Here is a 19,651-nt window from a genome sequence, read left to right on the forward strand (position 1 = left end):
TGCTTTTGTTAGATGCCAGTCGTTCTCATCATGTTCTCCCCTTCAGTATGACTCTCATTTAGTTACTGAGCCTTGTCAGCTACTGTTACTAACACACTATTGCAGGCTTTTTTGCAACAGCTTACTCCTAGGGGTGCTGTCCTGAGCTTCCTGCAGGCACCTGTTTTTCCATCTCCTTGTGAGCTGACCCAGGCCTGTTCTTCCTCCATCTGAAGGGCTCATGTTGTACCTCTGCCCTGTGAGCATACAGCTCAGCCCAAGCATTTGGAAGCACGCCCCAGCTTTGGTGGTAGATGTTTGCACACAGCCTGAGATGCCTCCTGCTGCCTCAGAATAACCACAGTTACACACCTCTTGCCTATTTATACAATAAGCATTAAGGTTACACTTTATTTACAAGTTTTGAAAAATGTACAGTTTCTTACATGGGTTACTTGTGCAAAGTTATACTTCTTAACTAACAGACCAATGTGCACACAAAAGACACTGGAACATTGGACAACACAATTGTAGGTTTCATCCCACACTGCTGCTTTAGGAACTGTATCCAAATGTACAAACTTAGCCGTACAAAAAAGTGACTCTGGACTTAACAACTGTTTTCTCAGAGTTGAAAAAATACTTTGATAAAATTGAAGAGAAACTAACTCAAGCATGCAGCAGTAGCTCACATAAACCACAGTAAACTACAAAGATTGGGAACTGCAGAGACTGAAGTGCCTACCCCATACTTTATTCAAACTTTCCTCGAGGCAAAGCTGGATACCCAGTAACTTATCTTTCTCAGGTAAAGATAAGGGGAGGGAAGAAGACACTAAAAGGAGAATAATTCCACCTCTGGAACGCTTCAGGTTTTACCCCTTCCTTAATACAGAAGGGCTGTAACTCAAGAGTACCGCAGCTCTATCTGCTGTTGTCCACTAACACCTCAGTAACTACAGGAGGTCAGTGGAGCAGTCTCCATGGGCATGTCCCTTAACACACTACTTTACTTTAAATAAAAAACAAAGAGGTTTTAATTCTCACCCCAAGTAAAGATCAAAGTACCACACCTGAAGCGATTTATGTATATCTGTACATAAATCTCCCCTGTGAAGTGTAGAAGTGACTGGCGTTCTTACAAACTAGTTAAGAGCTGGGAAACCAATGCAAATGAAGAAAAAAACATCTTCACTCAGTACTTACAAATGCAGTGGGGTCTAAACCAATAGTAAACGACCAGCCTGGACAGATCAGCACTTTAGTAATATCAGTTAAAAAATGTGTATGTATATAAACATCCCTTTTGTCAAGCTACACATAAGCATCACTGTGTATAACACAATTACAATTAAAAGCTTAGTGTACACTACAGAAATGCACAATACTGCCCTAAGACTGGAGAGGGACCACAGAAAATGAATTCAGCGTCAGTAATTCTTTTGCAAGTAACCCAAGTACAGTACATTTGACTTCAAAGTGGGTGCTTTATTATGTCCAAGGAGAAGAAGCTTCAGCAAGGGAGGGTGGCAACGGCACAACAGCTATTCTGCTTTCAAAGTAAATGCAGTGATGCTAGGATGAAGATGACTCAGACACTTCATATACTTTCCTCATCACCAGAGTGTTCATTTGCATCATCCTGGGTCAACAATCACGCCAACTCTGTTCTACTATTGCAGAAACCCGTTTTTCATATTCCCGCTTGTTCTCTTGGTATAGTTGAGCTGCCTGGCTGTTTGCTGGACTGTTGGGATTTGGCTCATCCAACAGAGACTGCACAAAAAGAACAAAGATGCTCAGACACGTGGACGCACACCGTTCCTGCAATGTATTCCCTAAACTACCCGTGTTAGTAAGGGGGCAGAAGTTCATCCAGATAAGGGCAGGGCGCCCTGCGTTGCCCCAGCTGTAAGTTACTGCAAGCTTTCAGCTGTGCAATCCAGAGCTGGCACCTCCAGCAACCTCTGTGCAGCTCTAAGGCTGGTTAATTTACACACAGTAAGTATTCACACTTAAAAATATATCAGCAGTTAGCTCCTTTACTGGCTCTGAGGAGCCAACAGTGCTTTTCCTGAGTTGTTTTTATTTTTATTTTTAAAAAAAAGAAAGCATCCTAATTTCATTCTGCCTTTTCATGCAGAGATCTTTTTTACCTGTATGGATGTTAAGATGGAAGAGACATCGTAAGTAGGACTCCAACGATTCTGAAGAATATCCAGACATATACTACCATCTGCATAGACTAGAAAAGGTTCAAGAAGAATGGCTTAAAACAAGTTGTACAGCTGCTCAGTTTTTCCTAGTATTGTCTGATCCTGAAAACCCATACACTGACAAACAGAAGCCAGAACTGTGTGGCAGACTGAACTCCAACAGACAGGCCTGCATGTAGGAGATGAAGCTTGTCACTGGCAGCTGCCTCAAGCATTCAAGCTCAAACCCTGCTTATTCTTCAATGCCAAGCTTCTCTGTGACACTGCAGCCACCGCTATGGAAAGATGAAACCACTGAGAGATTGAAGGCAAAAATGTTAAGCTTTCCACATGTGATCCAAATAAGGAACACTAAAAAAAGAGCTGTTTACATACAAGGTTTCCCCAGAATATATCTACAGCACCAATGCCTAGTCTCATGACAGCTGTACAAAACCTTCCCTCAATGCACTGAGCCCACGCAGGCTTACTTGCTATGTGTATGCAGCTTACTTAGCTATCTATACCTGATAAGGTGCAGGTGTGCATGAAGCTAGTATTCCTCTGAGAAAAGGAACCAAGGGAAGGGACTGATTCAGTGATTTACTGGCTGTAGTTGGAAACCAGTAGTGCATTTCAAGGTATAGCATTCATACAGGCCCCCAGTTGTATGAAAAATAATGACAGAAGACAACTGCAATCACAAGTGTAATTATGTACATGTATGTATAGAGAACAGCAAATAACTTGATAAGTTCAAGTTCTCTCTTCTGTCACATGTATCAGCAGACAGCTGAAAGAGCAGCCTTGCAAAACAGTGCTGCACCACCTGCAGGCTAGGAAGCATCTTCTACTCATCTCAAGACTGAGCACAGCTCACAGTCACCGACACAGAAGCACACTGGAACTGTGCTTATTAGATAGTGGAAACTCTTATAATAAAAGTCTACTTCTACAGCACTTACAGAAAGCTAAATTAAATGTACTGTGTGAATACTTACCATTTGGATGAAACATTTTAGAGACAAATCTAACAGTAGGTGGCTTATTTGGATATTCTTCTGTGAATTCTATTGTAAGTTTGAATGTTCCTGGAGTTGAAAGAGAAATACATTAGCTTTATTTGGAACAGATTTACATGAGATGACCAAGAAGCATTCCTATATAGTCATCAACTGATAGAACTGTGCTTGTAAATCCATTGCTGGGCACGGAATGCAGACTGCTGAGTCCTACCCTGGTACTTCTCTCTGCTATGGCAGTCCCTCCTGCCAATGCTAAAAGGTGCTTAGATTCAAAGGATTATTTTTTTTAATCAGGTAATGAGATCACAGTGTTAAGCAAGCAGTATTGCAAGCAGCATTCTTACTAGACATTCTAAACAACAATCTGGACATTGACTTCAGGTTAGCTCCCCTTCTGCTGGGAACGGCTGCTGAAGTCCCAGCCCAACCAGTCTTAGCAGTGCACTAACCTGACTGATTTTAGCCCTTCTCTCCAGGCTGTGGCAATCTGACAATCAGCAGTCTGACACATAAGCAGCCCAAACATGGGTGTGAAGGACTAAGCACTGCTAGTGACCTCTTCACTCTGCCACCATAGTGCAGATGCTGGGATATGAAGTGCCTATGCAGCCCAGGAACACCCGAAGCACCTTTGTACAAACACAGCTCTCCTGTAGGAGGAGCACAGCAGACCCTACACTAACAGCCAGGCAAGCTGCTCAGCACGTGTACCACCTGGCTTTGAAGAGGTGGTCTGACACCATCAGGGACAGCGTCCCTGCCCCCACTCAGTGCCCAAAAGAGAATTCAGGGGCTCAGACACAAAGCTCATCCTCGCTTCCTGCTGGGACTTTCCTGGCACTAACTGTGGCTGTTCCCTCATTTGTCTGGCAAGCATACCAACAGCTGGTAGCCAAAGAACAGATTTTTTACCCCTTTTTACAGACCAGTACGGAACTGCAGGAATTACTGGGGATTCCTTCTTTGCAAGGCTGTAAACTATAACAAAGGTCATTGCTCTGATGTTCCAGTTTGCACACGAAGTCAGTATGGATGTCTGACAGCTTTCTGTGCAGCTCAAAGTGGAACAGTTTCTGTGCAGTGGGAAGTCTCAGCTGCCTAAAACAAGTTTTTGCCTGTTGGCTATTTTTATTAGCAGCCCAAAAACGTAAGAGCACAGAGCCAACAGCATGCCATCCTACTGGAAAGCAAAAGGAACAAGAAGAACATTACAGTTTTCCAAACAAGAGAAGTCTGGGCATTAAGATCACTCAATGAAGTGGAAGCCTGCAATGAGGCTACTGAGTTTTTACTCTTGCTAATCCAGGGGCACAGAGACAGATTTCAGACCAGTCTCAAAAACAGGCTAGAAAGTCTGTAACAAACCGCCAGCTGCAGACATCCCTCAGACCTCCCTTCCCCACAAGGCACAACCCTGGTGATGGGAGAGCTTTAGAACCAACCAAACAAGGGAGGAACTCCCAGGTACTGTTTCCCAGCTCTGGTTTGCAGTACTCTCTTCAGGAAGTACTGAAGCAGGCACTACTGTGGAAGACTGACCAAGCAAGCAGTAGGGTATAAATCAAGCTCAAACCTTCAAATAATGAAGTTCAGTAAATTTACTCAAGAAAAGGAACGTTATTTTAGAACACCCACTGAAGCAAAAGGAGACAGATAAGATGGCCAAAGAACAAATCAAGGGCAGTCTGGTCTTAGAATCCATTTAAAACAACTACAAATGGGGAAGCCACCCGTCTCACTGGGGACAGGACAGCATTAGTTTTGAGTGCCAACCTGAGTGCGTGGCAGGGCAGCCTCCAGCTGCAGTATGTCCCGACTCAAGTCAGGACCCCAAGCAGCAATGGCTCTTTGAAAGAAGTCCTGCAGCACGCTCACTGCTGAGCTCTGTTAGCAGACAGGTCCAAGGACTCGATGAACTGCAGCCCGGGGTCACTCACACAAATAGGATGGGTGTGACAACAACACACTGCTGGGACGAGTCCTTCATTGTCCACAGCATCACCAACCTTACAGCTTTCAACTCGCGATCCTTCCAACCTGTTCTTGACAGCCAAGTTTACAACAAAGGTTTTTGTATTTGCTGTCATCCTACAAATGCTGGGATCATCTTGCTCCCAGAACGTTCCCACGTCTGTTCTGCGCTTACCTCGTCCATCTGTTTCTCCTGCCTCAGCTCAGAGGAGCCTCCTCCAAGCCCTGTGCCTGGCCCCACAGTGCCCACAGCCCTGCCAAGCATCCACATCAGCACCCATAACGCAGTGACAGCCCTGCCTCCCCCACCTGAGAATACTGACCCCATATTCCTTTGGTAATGGACAAGCCATACTGAGGGCAAATGCACTGCTTTCTCTGTTCAAGCTGCCTGCACGATGACAGGAAGACAGGATACTGCAATAGCTGTTACTTAACTCTCCTCACGCCAGGAATCCTGCACTAACCACAGCATCAAAATTCAGCTTCAGAGAAACGGGTCTGTAGAGCTTGGGGGAGCTTGGGTTTCCATCACAGGGGCAACATGACCAGTTCACATGCCACAAGCACAACAGATTCTAAGAAATATGGTAAAGGCAAAATAAACATCCTTGAGGTCCTGCTGCAGACATCTGCAACTCAATGCTTTCAAAGCAGGAAATGGAAGTTTTGCTGCTGATCTAAATTAGCAGTTGCTCACAGGCCAAGTCATCCTTCAGTTGAGAAGGCACCTCAAATGTCTGGAGGTGGAAGGAAGGGAGGGTTGTTATCAGCATTTTGAACAGCACGTAAACATGCATTTGAGCTTAGGGCTTTCAGTTCAGGCAAAGCTATGAAACCTCAGAAGCTGAGACTGAAAAAGGGACTCACCAGAACAAGGATGAAGAACAGCAGTTCCCACCATGCTGAAATTTATTAAAGCTACAACAACTGACATTTTTCACAGCCTACTTTCACAACCTGAAGTCTTACAGCACTACCCAGGAGGGACAGAGACCAGAAACAATACAGAGGTGCACCAGTGTACCTTGGATCCACAAGAGCACAAACAAAACAAGCCCCAATAACAGCTCCACACTGTAAATAAAAGTCTTCTTAATTTTAACTACATTGAGCTCAACTGCATCTGAACTGTGCTACCACCTGTCCTCTCACCGAAGGGAGAGAGCAGAGCAGGCACCAGCAGTGCCATATCTCTGGGCTCCACCCAGCATTTGTTATCTAGCACAACATAAAGTACGTCCCAGAGAAGCACTGACAAACATGATCTGCTTTCCTGAGAGTGCACTGTGAAAAACACTGCTAAGAAAACAGCAGTTCATCACCCACCAAGATTGCAAGATCAGCCAAAGCAATAGGACAGCAGTAGCATAGGCAAGTGGACTACAGGCTGCTGCAAGAACAAGGTGCCATAAGTTTTCAAGATAAAGGCACAATGCTACCCAAGCACAGACAACAATCAAACCAGCACAGATCTCTAAAGCAACCTTCAACCTCCTGCAACTAGGTGGAAATATATGGGAAAACAACCATTATGCTACCTGTTAAACTCACACTGTACTGGAAGAGACTGACCACAGCAACAACCTGTGCTTTACCACACTGCAGGGAGAGCCTCTCTGCCCCCAGACAGCAGATTGCTGGGAGAAGCAGAGCAACAGGAGGCCAGGCAGCAGAAGCAACCCTCAGTGAAGTTTAAGGGAACCCTCAACCCTAAGCTTTCCTGTCTATTGCACAGAGGTTGGCCTAAATAACCTTTAAAGGTCTCTTCCAGCTCTAACAATTCTATAAGAAAGATAACAGAGTGCATTTGGTCTACCAGTTTTATGTAGAGTGTTATGGAACACGGAAGCTCCAAACACTAGTGCTCTGAAAAGCTCCTCCAGCAGGATTCTTAACTAATCAATTAGAAGTATTAACTGTAGATTTTGGAGTTTTTAGGCCTGAAATACTTAAAATATATTAAATCCTCACAGAAAACATCTGGATTTTCAGATGCTCACCCAATGATAAACAAGCAGCTAGTCAAGAACGATGTAAGAGTTGAGAAGTTTTGATTATATTTTTGGCATGAGTCACAGAGATCTAGGATTAATTACAGACTGCACCCAAAGTATCTTAAAAAATGTATCCTTGATTTCATTCGGACAGCATTTCACATCTAACAAGGTCTCACAGTGATGCTGAAGTGTTCACAACATCAGTAAGGCTGTAAGAGGCATCGAGGCCAAACTGAAGCTGCCTAGAGAAGGCCTGGGTCAGAGTCTGTGGAGGCAGCTATAGAAACTAAAAGCTGCTTTCAACGTTTAACCCTGGGTACCACCGACTGCAGCTGAACAGAACAGATGCCAACACAGAATTCCATTTGCACGGGACTTACGGGCAAAGCACTGAAACGTCAGAAGGAACGTATCTCAAATGATGGCACTATGGTGCTGCACGTATTGCTGTCCCCTCCTGAACACACCCCGGGGCACTGGGCCGTGCTGGACTCCCTCAAACCTCGCTCTCCCCCCCCCGGCTCCCGTCCTGCTGCCGTGACGCCCACCCTCCACCCCGCAGCCACACTCACCGTCCTCGAACGGGGTTCCCTCGGGCCTGCGGGGGAAAGAAGCAGAGCACAGCGTTACGGCGGCGCCCGACCGGCCCCGCGCCCGCCCCCCGCCGCTCGGCACTCACCCGAAGATGACGGCATTCCACACCATGATGTTGTTCTCGGAGGGAGCCCCGCTCACCCCGGCCGGGGGATCCTCCTGCAGCCTGCGGGCACAGCAGTGCGGGCTCAGCGCGGCGCCCCCCCGACCCGACCCGCCCCTGCGCATTCGGCGTAGCCCGGGAGGAGAGCCGGACGCCGCTGCGCAAACGGCGTAACCCGCCGCGGGCGGCGCGGCCCGGCACTACGCAATCGGCGGAGCGCGCCCTGCCCCGCCGCCATGTTGTGCGGCCCCCTCCGCGCCCGGCGGCCCGAGCCCCGCACCCTCTCGCCCCCCCCGCTGCCCCTCTGCCGGCGGCCTCGGTACCTCTTGAAGTCTCGCATGAGGCGCCTACGGGCCGGAGTGGACATGGCGAGTCGGGGTTACGAATCACTCATACACCACCGGAGGGAGGACGGGGCGCCCGGGAACGGCGGCGAACTCCGACCGAGGCGGCGGCGATAGCGAACGGGAGCGGCCGCGGCCTCTACCTCTGAGGCGGGGGCGGGGCGAGACCCCGGGCCGCACCGATCCCTGCGCCTGCTGCCGGGCGATCCCGGCACGTACCAACAGCCGCGGGAGGGGGGGGAGGCGGAGCCGGATACCGCCGTGCTGCCGGCCCGGCCGCTCCCACCGCGGGAGGAGGGCGGGGGGCGGGGCCCGAGGCGCCGGGCCGTACCAACAGCAGCGGCGGGCGGGCGGGGGGGGGGGGCGGCAGAGCCCGTGACGTCACGGGGAAGATGGAACCGCCTTCCCCAGCGGCGGCGCTTGTGGGCCGGGCCGTGAGGCGGGAACGCGGGCGGGCCCGGCGGGGGAGCTTCGGGGCGGGGCTGCGCGCCCGATCTGCGTGAGCACGGCGGTTTTGGGGGAAACGGCCTGCGCTGCGTGTGTAACGGAGCTCAAGAGCAAACAGCTTCTGTCTCTGCCGGTGGGGGTGTTAGGTGCGGCCCATCTTCCTCAGCTTCACCCTCACGCTTCATTTGCGGACGGGCTAAGGAGAGCCCTGCCTGCCCGTGCCGCCATTCCTGTTCCCCTCTCCCTCCGCACTGTGGGCAGTCCCGCCTACTCGGGCCACAGCTCAGAGCTGCCGGAAGTCGTGCCGGATCTACCGGAGGTCTCGCGTAGACTGCGCCTGCGCGCTGGCCTCAGAGCTCCCCGTCCCCCGCCGTCGCCATGCCGAAGGTGGTATCGCGCTCCGTCGTCTGCTCCGACACCCGCGACCGCGAGGAGTACGACGATGGCGAGAAACCGCTGCACGTCTACTACTGCCTGTGCGGGCAGATGGTGCTGGTGCTGGGTGAGCGGGGCGGCCGGGGGCGGTGGCCGGGGCCGGGGCCGGGGGAGGTGCGCGGGGCGGTGCCGTTATCCTGGTGGTCTCCTGCCCGCAGACTGCCAGCTGGAGAAGCTGCCCATGCGGCCGCGGGACCGCGCCCGGGTGATCGACGCCGCCAAGCACGCGCACAAGTTCTGCAACGCCGAGGAGGAGGAGACCGTCTTCCTGCGCAGGTTGGCGCGGAGCGGCCGGGCACGGGGGGACCCGCCGGGGTGCTTGGCGTGGCCGTGACGTCTCCTGTCTCTCCCGCAGGCCCGAAGGCATAGAGCGGCAGTTCAGGAAGAAGTGTGGCAAGTGAGTGAGTGGTTTCCGTTGGTAACTGTTAGCTGGTCTGCTGACTACAAGAGCCTAGAACCCGGGGTTGCTCACGGCAGGATGGGCTTTATTTTCAGGTGTGGATTACTGCTTTTCTACCAGCACCAACAGAAGAATGCTCCAGTGACTTTCATCGTTGATGGTGCTGTGGTCAAGTTTGGACAGGGCTTTGGGAAAACCAACATATATACTCAGAAGCAAGAACCTCCCAAAAAGGTAATCTGCTCTAGAAGTGAAAGGGCTGTCTCCCCTTTTCAACATGCTGTGAGTGAAATCACATATTAAGGAAGAAAGAAGAATGAAATGGACCTGCGAACCGTAACTCAGTTCTGGGTCTTCTCCCTCTATGCCTTAAGTTTAGTACTGCAGAGGTTGCTGCATCTGGAAGTCCCAGCACAAAGAAAGCAAAAGAAATTTGGAAATGTGGACTTTGCCTTATTTTGAAGCTTAGTCACCTGAAAGCCTCCATTTGTGAATAGGTCAGATCAGTAATAGGTGTGGCAGTTCTCAGAATTTGGCCTGAAGTGTCAGCGAGTTTGATTCTGATAATCACATCGCTAATTCCAGAAACTGTTGAGGGTATTTCTTTGCCACCAGCTGAGTTCAGGTAATCTTAGTGACTTGCATGAGAAACCTTAAAAGCCTTGGAGGAGGAAATAACCCATAATCTCAAGACTTTTCCCAAGTTTTAACAAAATGCTTTGCTTCTTATCTAGGTGATGATGACCAAACGGACCAAAGACATGGGCAAGTTCAGCTCTGTTACTGTTTCCACAATCGATGAAGAAGAGGAGGAGATTGAAGCAGTGAGTTTTGTCTGCCCCTGGTGGCAGTCGTGCCATTGCTCAGAGCTGACATCTCACTGTTTGGATGAGGTGTTGATGTTCAGGGTTTGCTATTGCAAAGCAATGCTGTTTGTGTTTCAGAGGGAGATTGCAGATTCCTATGCACAGAATGCAAAAGTGATTGAGAAACAGCTGGAACGCAAAGGAATGAGCAAAAGAAGGCTACAGGAGTTGGTGAGTGGTTTGTTTTTAGTGATGAACACAAGGCCATTAGAACTGTTAACTTTGCATACAGGAGCTATTTGCTCTGAATGTAGAGAAGTCCTGGTAAGGTCATGGGTAACGAGCAGCTTTGGGAAGACTTCTTTTTTCTTTACAGGATGAATAGAGATGTTCCAGATTTATTGAATGTAAAACTGTACAGTTACCTACAGAACTAACTGAAGAGCAGACAGCAGAGCTTTTGCAGGGAGATTTGCACAGCCTGTTGTTCAGGGAACACAGACTGGGGGGACTATGCTGAGGCTCAGCCAGTCGGAGCAACTCTAATGCTGTGCTGCTAAGCATGCTGGACAGAGCAGGTCCTTACCTTGAGGTGTCAGGGCAGGCCAACAGCTACCAGCACAAAAGTGTCCTGAAGAATTAGCAGCAAGAACATCATAGCTGATCTCACCTGCTGTGGCAGGAGAGTAGTAGATGGAGGGGAGAAAAGTGTGCAGCTTCCATCTCAGGATGGGGGCCTACAGGACAGCTGGGGAGGGACTTTTTATAAGGGTAGCTTGCAGCAGGGCAAGGGAAAGTGGTTTTAAACTGGAAGAGTGTAGATTTAAACTAGATATTAGGAAGAAGTTCTTTACTATGAGAGTAGTGAGACACTGGAACAAGTTGTCCAGAGGCTGTGGATGCCCCATCCCTGGAAGCATTCAAGGCCAGGCTGGATGGGGCTGTGAGCAGCCTGCTGTCGTGGGAGGTGTCCCTGCCTATAGCAGGGGGTTGGAATGAGATGATCTTAAAGGTTCCTTCAAAGCCAAACCAGTCTGTGATTCTATGAAATGGTCACCTGTGCAGCTAGACTTGGACATCTCATGACTTTAAAGGCAGTCCCCTTGTACTGTAGGGGAGGAGGGAGTCAGTAAAGAACTGAGTTACTCTTGTTTCTGGTGTGAGAAGCTTGCAATGTTAGGATAAGAAAGACACAACTCACTGGAGCACTGAAAGGAAATGTTCTCAGATATCATGTCATAATTTTCTTAGGCTGAGTTGGAAGCCAAGAAAGCCAAGATGAAAGGAACACTGATTGATAACCAGTTCAAATGAAGCACTCCACATCTGCTGTGTCTTTGGAGACAAATGAAGCGACCAGAAACTATGCAGGTCTGTCAGCAAAGACAGCATTCAACAAGCTTGGAAGATGACTCTCCGGTGTAGTTGGTACTCTGCTATGAATTTCAGTACTTGGAACAGCACTAGAAATCTTGTGGAAACTGAATCTCTACACAATGGCAAGCTGTTGCAGCCAGAAAATCTTTGCTGGGTGCCTTTGTGAGTTCAGTGCACTTTTAAGTACTTGTCTTTTCATTTTGATGGTTTTGAAACGTGTAAGAAACCCATAAATGTATTAGACAGGTCAACTGTATAGCAAAATCATTACAAAAGTGAGCTTTGTTCACTGGGATAATTTAAAATGCATCCAAAACATGCAGCATTCTTAGAGGTGTGCCGTTTCAGGGCAGGCTGGAATGGCTCAGGAGGTTTGGGGCTACGAGCAGCAGGCAGGCTGTTGCAGGTAACCAGTACATGCTTGGCCATGGCTCTAATTCTTAGCCACTGTTGAACACTGGAAAACTGCAGCTGTATGGAATTACACTGATGGCTACGGGAACATGAAATCCAGCCCTGTTTTATACTGCTGAAAACAAAACCTGCCAGAGTATTACACCTCCCAGGAGTATAAATGTGTTGCTGGAAAGTACTGATGTGACTGCTGGTCACTTAAAGCAGAGTTCACTTGCATCTCTGAATTCACCAGCTGTTGGAATTGTAGAACATGAAGAAAACTGTTTTCAGTACATTGACACTTAGAGACTTGGACAAAGACAACGTTAAGAATCACTGCGTGAAATAACTTGTTTGGGAAACAGGTTTTTTTAATCTTATGTGATGTAATAACAGTGGTCCCTAGCCTGTGTCACTGTTACTTGGGATTAAATGCCATTTAGTGGATCTGAACTAAAATACTTTTCCTGGGGTGTTCTTACTCTCCTGAATATGACAACATGGCAGCTAAGCAATATACAAAGTGCTTCATTTCACACAGTTCTTACAAAAGATTCTTTATAATCAGTATAGGTTTTCCATCTGACTTGATAACCTTAAATGGGAAAACTTGGGTCTGCTTAGATTAGGGATGCATACCTCTTTCCTTGGGAAGATAGGATGGGAAGGTGAGAAAGAGCTGCTGCAGAGCAGGCAGCCTGGATGGGGTCAGCTCTGGAAGGCAGGGGCCTGCGTGCTGATTTAATGCCAGGTGGGGTAAGCACATATTCAAGTTAACTTGAGCAGTGCTGACCTTATTCTGTGCTGATCTTCAGCTAATCCAAAGTCTATTTCTAGAGCAATCATAAGGCAGTGGATGTGTAATAATTGGGAAGGGGATGAGAGGGTGCAGCCTTACCCAGAACATTGGAGCTGCCCAAGCCCTAAAGAACGTGAAGCTGGTCTCCCTCGGCCAAGGAAATGTTTCTCCAGGACCCAGAGAAAGGGCAGAAGAAAGATTTCATTCTTACATGAAGTGCTGCTGAATTCATCTGCCTGCTCTCTTGGAACTAGGTTTACTTTATGGCTAGCACCTGTACTTTAATGTCTTTATAAATCCAATTTTTTTTTTCCAAGTAGGAGCCAGAGATGGATGCTAGCATTGATATTTGAAAATGAGTGTTGAACAGTGTGAAGTCTTCTGGGATGCAAACTTCACTGTCTGCAGTTGTCATAAACGATGAGGTGTGGCTCTGCTTCGAGACAGTCCAAGAACAAAAGCCCACTGCAGACCAGTGTTATTTGTGCACCTTCCTGCAGAATCACAGGAGCTGACTGCTCGAGTGTGTTGCTGGCTTGGGTACCAACTGTTAACCCTGGGTTCTGCCTAGACCTATAGCTGGGGTGTGAGTTGGTTAGGGTTGGGAGTGGAGAACTGCCAGTGGAAGTGGGGCTGCCAAAGCCAGGTAAGCAGCAGGGAAAAAACAGAAAAGAAAAGAAGAAAAGCCACCCTCTCCTAAGAACCTGTTAAATACAGTGGTTTTAAGTCTTGGGCTATGAGTCAGCCAACAGTTCAGTAAAGTTCAGATTTGGGGTTAAGGCCAGGAGTGACAAAACACAGGACTTCAGCCAAAGTGTGAACAGGATCTGCTGGCAGGGCTGCGAAAGTCTGCAATTTGATGAGGCACAAATAAAACCTGGTGACCAGCGGCTCAGCGCAGGTTGTCCAGAGTAGCTATTAACACTGTCATCGAGTTCTCCAGCTGCAAATCTCAAGCCTTAAAGGCAGTGTTAGCAGCACAACAAAAGTACTCTCTCACTTTTAAAATACCAGGCCATGCACATCAGGTGTTTGTTGCCTTTTTGTAATGACAGCTGTGCCTCCCTCATCTCAGGACTCTCACAGACTCAAAAAGAGAACTGAGCATTCTGCCAACCTCACCGACTCTTAGATGTTTTTAATGCAGTAGTTACACAACGTGTGGCTGGAACATCTACAGAACAGAGACTGACATGGTACATTATTAAACGTGCATTTCTGAACGAGTCTAACTCCATCTAGGTCACAAAGATTTAAATCAAGCTGAAGTTGCATTTCTAGAGCTAAATGAGCTAAAAGATGTTATCTGACAACAGCAACAGGAAGCAGGGGCTCCTACTTCAAGTCCTCAATTCAGAACAAAAAGCACCTTAGCAGACTAAATAGCTATTGTGTACAGTTTCTTACACCCAAGCAGTAAGCAGCAGTGTTGAGATCAGACAAAGGATGGATTTTGTGCTCCTGCGAAAGCTAGCCCTAGTTTTTATGTCTGTGTAAATATAGGTAGGTAACAGTGGTTTGTTTTGGTGGTGGTTGTTATTGTTGAGCTGAGCTTTTCTGTAAGAACTTGTCTGGATGTGGAGGTACTGCAAGGCAGCATGTGAATTAAAAATGGAGGGGCAAATCTGTTCCAAAAGTAATGTAAATCTGTTCCAAAAGTAATGTCACACGTGGCCATTTTCAACACTGATGTGTTTCATGGGTTTGTCTAGTCCAATTTCCGAGAGCCTTAGGAGCAACGTGGTCTGAGTTGCTGTGTTGGAACAGTTCTGCGTGGAGTAATGCTGCCTTATTCCTTATGATGTGTGAAATAAAACCCCACAGTTTGTAAGCACTGAGCAGAGGCAGTAACCAGAATTGCTGGTGTTAATTGCAGCTGTACCCGGGAGCCGGGTCCCCTGCCACCACCCTGCATGCTGGGGTGCCAGGCAGCACTCGAGCTTGCTGGCATTTTAAAATGCATTTTAAAACTGCACGTTGCTGGGTTTGAGCAGCAGCAGTGCCCACTGTGGGCATGCAGGGGTGGTGCACGCCAAGTGAGTGCTAAACATGGGCAGTGCCCTTCAGCATCCCCCACAGGAGGTAGAAGAGTAACTGGGGAGCCCAGCAAGCTGCAGTGAGTGCTGTTCAGCCCAGAGGCAGCCCCAGGGGCAGCTATGGGGCTGGGCACCACGCAAAGCTCAGCCTCAGAGCCTGAAGGAGGCAAATTGTTCTGGAGCCATTAGTTTGCCTTGGGCTGTGTGGCAGCCAGTACACAGACAGCTTGCTATGACTCCCTGGACTGTTGCAATGGATATTTATAAATGCACGCTACCTTTTTGGGGTGACATGGTGAGTGGCTGTGTAACAGTGCTGGCAGATCAGCCTAAGCCCAGCTACATTCAGCTTCTGACATTGTTATCTGAGACCCATTGGGCTGCACTGGCAACCTCCAGCCCACTTGTGGCAGCCATCCCATCACCGAGGCCAGCCCTGCCACTATGTCACCAGGGCCTGGCCGCTGCTGTGCATACCAAACCTGATTTGCTCATCATCTCTGCCCACAGCACACTTGCTTTGGGTGGATGCCGCGGTATTGATCTTCTCTGTGTGACCTAAAGCCACCTCTTCCCCTGCTCCTGTGACCCTTCTCCCTGTCCAGGACAAGCCACACGAGCTGCTGCCAGCCCTCTGCACCATGCAGCACCTGCCAGCTGCTAGCAAATATTTACCACCACCCTGTGGGCAGCCTGCCTATGTCAACAGCTCATCAGTCAGGATTTACAGCTGCCGGCAGGGGCTGAGAGGAAAGCAGCCTTGCAGGAGCTCAGCCACCACGAGCCACCAGCAAAGGGGAAGCAGAACAATATTTCTCACAGGAAAACATTGCTTATAAAGAGGATCCCTGCAAGAACAAGGATCTTGGCCCTCCCGTGACATGCTCCCGTGGGCAGCAGAAGCAGGGCCTGGCTTCCAGCCCACCTGCTGCCACCAGGAAAGGAAATGTTCCAAAAGATCCAGGGGGCTCAGCAACACTGAGCGATAACCTCAGCGAGCCCTTTGTTAATTAGCAAGGGGCTCCCCAGCTTGGCTGCCTGGTGGCCACTTCGGAAGGCACAGCCCACCATGGCTCACAGGAAAGCTCAGCCTGTTTCCTTTCCACTCAGGAGCTCAAGGACAGCTGGAAAGCAGCAGGCGAGGCTCTTGCAGACCTGCATCTCCACTGGCACACAGAGCCCTGCACCAACCAGTGCCACCGTCCTCGCAGCCCAGCAGCAGCCCACACACCCATTCACGCTGACCCAACCATGCTGGCTGCGAGCAGCTGGTGCTGCACTTGTGCTCAGCAGCCCCAGTTCTATTTCAGCAACAAAAACTACTGCCCTTTGCCACACAAGTGTGTTTACCTGCCTCAGACAGTGGCTGAGATCCGTTTTGATGATTGGGATCAACCGCTTCAAGCAGGTCTGAGCAGCCAGAGGAGCAAAGAGCAGAGGCAGCACAGTCAGCCCAGTGCAGCCTCCACAGTGAGCTGACAGCTGTGTTCTGGTGGCTTGCAGTACCCAAGGAGTCTGGACAAAAGCCAAGCCACACACATTCCTGAGTCTCACTGCATTTTCCCCAAATTGCCCCAACAGTACGAAGGAACTTCCACCAAACTTGAGACTGGGAGAAGCTTAGCTTGATGGTAAGCAGGCAGTGGGCCTGCAGAGCTATCTCCCACCCGGGCAGGCCCAGCAGGTGCACAGGCATCATCTTTCTTCAACCCAGCAGCACAAAACCTCCATGCAAGGACAAGTCTAGCCGGGGGCTTTGCAGAAAGAACAGCAATTACCCAAACTTATTTTCTCTGGCTGGGTTTTAACATGTCCAAGTAGGGAGTTCAGTTTCTAAGCTAGAACACACGATGCTGGCTCTGCTTTTCCAGACTGCTGTGGATACTCCTTAATACATTCCTCTGGTCTCCCAGATGTTTAGTCCAATTGGGACAGTTGGTGCTTCACAGGAAAAGGTTCTGGCACTTGGCATTTTGAAAAAGAGCTTTCATCATCCCCAAGTGGCAGACAGCCCCAAGGAAGGTCTGGTAGCACAAAGCTAGTGCATGCCCCTTAGTTACTACCGCACTCACTGCTGACCTCCTCCAGGAAGGAAACACTTTCTCAGCAGGCTGCACTGCATTCATGTACTGCAGCCCACAGTCAGTGCATCATGCAAGGAGGGCTTCATCTTCCCCTTCCACAATCACTGCACAGAGAGCCCCAGCCCCTCACACTGCAGCTGCTACAAGAACAACCACAAGACGAGTAAAGCTGGCGTCAGATTTTTATTTCTTCGTACTCTTTAAACAGGAGTGACTGAAATAGAAACCATGTTTGAGTCCCAGCAGTGGGAATGATTTGATAAAGATGGGGCAGGAGGTTGCCCCTACCCCATGCCAACCTGTATAAATATCATCCGTTACTGTTAGTAACTAGACAGTTTTCATACAAGTCCATGAATGGTCATAGATAACATTACAACATGCCAGTTCAAAACAAGAAATAACTTATGTGTACTTCTTAATTTCGTCATACAGAACTAAGACAAAAGCACCACCCATTCCTCGGAGCACATTCGACCAGGCACCTTTGAAAAACGCCTTGGAGCCCTCGTCCCGGGCGATCTTCCGCCAGCAGTCAATAGTGCCAGAGTACATTATGTCAGCTGTGGGAACAGACACTGTTAGACACCTGGTGCCTATGACCCCCAAAATCCAGATCAGAACCAACCTAGCATACCTGGCAGTTTTACAACCTCAAGCATCCATTTCTTGGCTTACTTTTAGAGGATGAGATTACCCTGTGGTCTCATCCACAAGGTCTGTGTTACCCTCAGGAGAGGCTGGATGGACCAGTTTGAGCAGAAAGCAGCTAATATTTGCTAGACACCAACACTTCCAGACCCAAAAGCTATTGCACAGTCAGCCAGGCTGTGCCTGCACTGAGGGACATCCTTTCTTAGCCCAGAGACATGAGTTTGCTTGCACCCTCGGGCAAGTTCTGCCATTCTACCTACTGAACAAACCCAACTTGCATGTTCCCCTTACAGGGATGCCACAGGCTCCAATCTGTTTGCCCCCTACCTGACATCTCTGTGAGCTGCAGGATTCGAGGGGACTGCAGAAGCAGAAGGCAGCATTTAAAGGCCCTGATGAAAGGCAGCACACTCCTGCCCCCAGCTCAGACCTGCTGCCACATCTTGATTCAGGGATGCCCACCAGCTCCTAACACATGGAGGGAAGGAGCAACTTACTTCCTTTACGGCCGGACTGCATCATCATGCGGCGCCGAACTGTATCAAAGGGATAGGAGGTCAAACCAGCGACTGCAGTGACCGTCTGAGCAATCATCCAGCTGACCACGATGTGGGTGTTCTTTGGGTCAGGAAGCATTCCTGCAGGAGAGAGGTTCTGTGTGAGAGCAGCGGGCGAGCCGGCAGCACGCACAGCGCAGGATGCGGGCCGGCACCTCCACGGGAGCGCCGTGCCACCCCACCTACCCTTCGCGGTGTCGTAGATGCCGAAGTAGGCGGCTCTGTAGATGATGATGCCCTGGACAGACACGTTGAAGCCCTGGTACAGACCCCTGAGGCCATCCGAGCGGAAGATTTTCACCAGGCAGTCACCGAGGCCGCTGAACTCGCGGTCGGCCCCGGCTTTGCCCACGTCGGCTGCCAGGCGGGTTCTGGCGAAGTCGAGGGGGTACACGAAGCAGAGCGAGGTAGCGCCGGCAGCGCCGCCGGACGCCAGGTTCCCGGCGAAGTACCGCCAGAACTGGGTGCGCTTGTCCACGCCGCCCAGGAAGATCTGCTTGTACTTGTCCTTGAAGGCGAAGTTGAGCGCTTGGGTGGGGAAGTACCGGATCACGTTGGCCAGGTTGCCGCGCCAGAAGGAGAGGACGCCCTGCTCGCGCGGGATGCGCACCACGCAGTCGATGATGCCCTTGTACTGCTTGTCGGCGGCGATCTGCTTGCTCGCGTGCTGCACCTGCGAGGCCCGCAGCGCCGTCAGCGCCGCTCCGCGCGCCCGTCCGCCCCCCCACCGCCCCCCTCTCCTTGCGGCGACCTTGGAACGCCCGCCGCCCCCGTCCCGCCGCTCACCTGCAGCAGCAGCTTCACCCGCTCGATGGGGGCGACGGCGGTCTTAGAGATGGCGGCCGCCACCCCCCCGGCGAGGAAATCCTTGAGGAAGGACACGGCCGCGTCGGCCATGGCGGGAGGCGGCGAGGCGAGGCCGGGCGGAAGGAGAGGGGAGGCGGCGCTGCGGCAGCGAGGCGGGCGCGGGGCCGAAATGGCCGCCTTATATAGGGGCGGCGGCGGACACGTGGGCGGGGGCGCGCCACGGCAACGCGCCGCCGCGTTCCGCCCGCCCATTGGCTGCGGGAGGGGGCGGGGCCGCCGCAGCGGGGCGGGGCTTCGGGCCGCCGAGCGGCGCAGGCGGGCGGGAGACGGGCCGGGAGCCCGCGAAAAGGCCGGGCCCGACGGCGACGGTCGCTGCTCTGCGTCACTCGGCCTCGGGCATGGCGGCGGGCCGGCAGGCAGACACGCGCACGCCGCCGCCGCACAGCACCCATGGCTCAGCCCAGGGCTGCTCCGTGACCTCGGTCCCCGTTGCCACATCACGTAACGCGCAGTGGAAGCAGGTTGGTTGAGTGCTCCGTGAAATAGTTTTGTTACCTTGCGGAGGGGTTTCTCACAGAATCACCGCACGACCTTAAAGCTCCCCCAGCCCCTGCCATAGGCTGGCTGCCCCCCTGCTCAGGC

The 19,651-nt window shown here is 50.5% G+C and overlaps 3 protein-coding genes across 3 annotated transcripts; 1 reads left to right on the plus strand and 2 right to left on the minus strand.

Moving 5' to 3' along the window:
- Window positions 1-462: 462 nt before the first annotated feature.
- On the minus strand, window positions 463-8,502 carry UBE2A (ubiquitin conjugating enzyme E2 A). Its single transcript, XM_048959810.1, has 6 exons — window positions 8,191-8,502; window positions 7,850-7,930; window positions 7,743-7,768; window positions 3,176-3,265; window positions 2,136-2,224; window positions 463-1,755 (listed from the first exon to the last, which is right to left on the minus strand). Exons 1-6 carry the CDS (start codon window positions 8,232-8,234, stop codon window positions 1,627-1,629), a joined length of 459 nt encoding a protein of 152 aa, XP_048815767.1. The 5' UTR covers window positions 8,235-8,502; the 3' UTR covers window positions 463-1,626.
- Window positions 8,503-8,662: 160 nt separating this feature from the next.
- On the plus strand, window positions 8,663-14,688 carry STEEP1 (STING1 ER exit protein 1). The gene is made up of 7 exons (XM_048959805.1): window positions 8,663-9,160; window positions 9,252-9,369; window positions 9,449-9,490; window positions 9,589-9,727; window positions 10,228-10,317; window positions 10,438-10,530; window positions 11,551-14,688. Exons 1-7 carry the CDS (start codon window positions 9,037-9,039, stop codon window positions 11,611-11,613), a joined length of 669 nt encoding a protein of 222 aa, XP_048815762.1. The 5' UTR covers window positions 8,663-9,036; the 3' UTR covers window positions 11,614-14,688.
- A 2,467-nt stretch (window positions 14,689-17,155) lies between these two features.
- Window positions 17,156-19,178, minus strand: SLC25A5 (solute carrier family 25 member 5). Its single transcript, XM_048959802.1, has 4 exons — window positions 18,989-19,178; window positions 18,389-18,875; window positions 18,143-18,283; window positions 17,156-17,554 (listed from the first exon to the last, which is right to left on the minus strand). Exons 1-4 carry the CDS (start codon window positions 19,097-19,099, stop codon window positions 17,397-17,399), a joined length of 897 nt encoding a protein of 298 aa, XP_048815759.1. The 5' UTR covers window positions 19,100-19,178; the 3' UTR covers window positions 17,156-17,396.
- Between the last annotated feature and the right edge of the window lie 473 nt (window positions 19,179-19,651).

This window comes from Lagopus muta, chromosome 13 (genome assembly GCF_023343835.1).
Source record: "Lagopus muta isolate bLagMut1 chromosome 13, bLagMut1 primary, whole genome shotgun sequence".
Taxonomy (NCBI): Eukaryota; Metazoa; Chordata; class Aves; order Galliformes; family Phasianidae; genus Lagopus; species Lagopus muta.

Excerpts from the sequence above, each read along its gene's own strand:
- UBE2A (XM_048959810.1), bottom strand. The coding sequence starts at position 8,234 with ATGTCCACTCCGGCCCGTAGGCGCCTCATGCGAGACTTCAAGAG. Across the intron at positions 7,931-8,190 it reads CTCATGCGAGACTTCAAGAG|GCTGCAGGAGGATCCCCCGG; the intron begins GTACCGAGGCCG and ends CTGTGCCCGCAG. Across the intron at positions 2,225-3,175 it reads TAAAATGTTTCATCCAAATG|TCTATGCAGATGGTAGTATA; the intron begins GTAAGTATTCAC and ends AACCTTTTCTAG.
- STEEP1 (XM_048959805.1), top strand. The coding sequence starts at position 9,037 with ATGCCGAAGGTGGTATCGCGCTCCGTCGTCTGCTCCGACACCCGCGAC. Across the intron at positions 9,161-9,251 it reads GCAGATGGTGCTGGTGCTGG|ACTGCCAGCTGGAGAAGCTG; the intron begins GTGAGCGGGGCG and ends TCCTGCCCGCAG. Across the intron at positions 10,531-11,550 it reads AAAGAAGGCTACAGGAGTTG|GCTGAGTTGGAAGCCAAGAA; the intron begins GTGAGTGGTTTG and ends TAATTTTCTTAG.
- SLC25A5 (XM_048959802.1), bottom strand. The coding sequence starts at position 19,099 with ATGGCCGACGCGGCCGTGTCCTTCCTCAAGGATTTCCTCGCCGGGGGG. Across the intron at positions 18,284-18,388 it reads CATCTACGACACCGCGAAGG|GAATGCTTCCTGACCCAAAG; the intron begins GTAGGTGGGGTG and ends TCTCTCCTGCAG. Across the intron at positions 17,555-18,142 it reads GCAGTCCGGCCGTAAAGGAA|CTGACATAATGTACTCTGGC; the intron begins GTAAGTTGCTCC and ends CTGTTCCCACAG.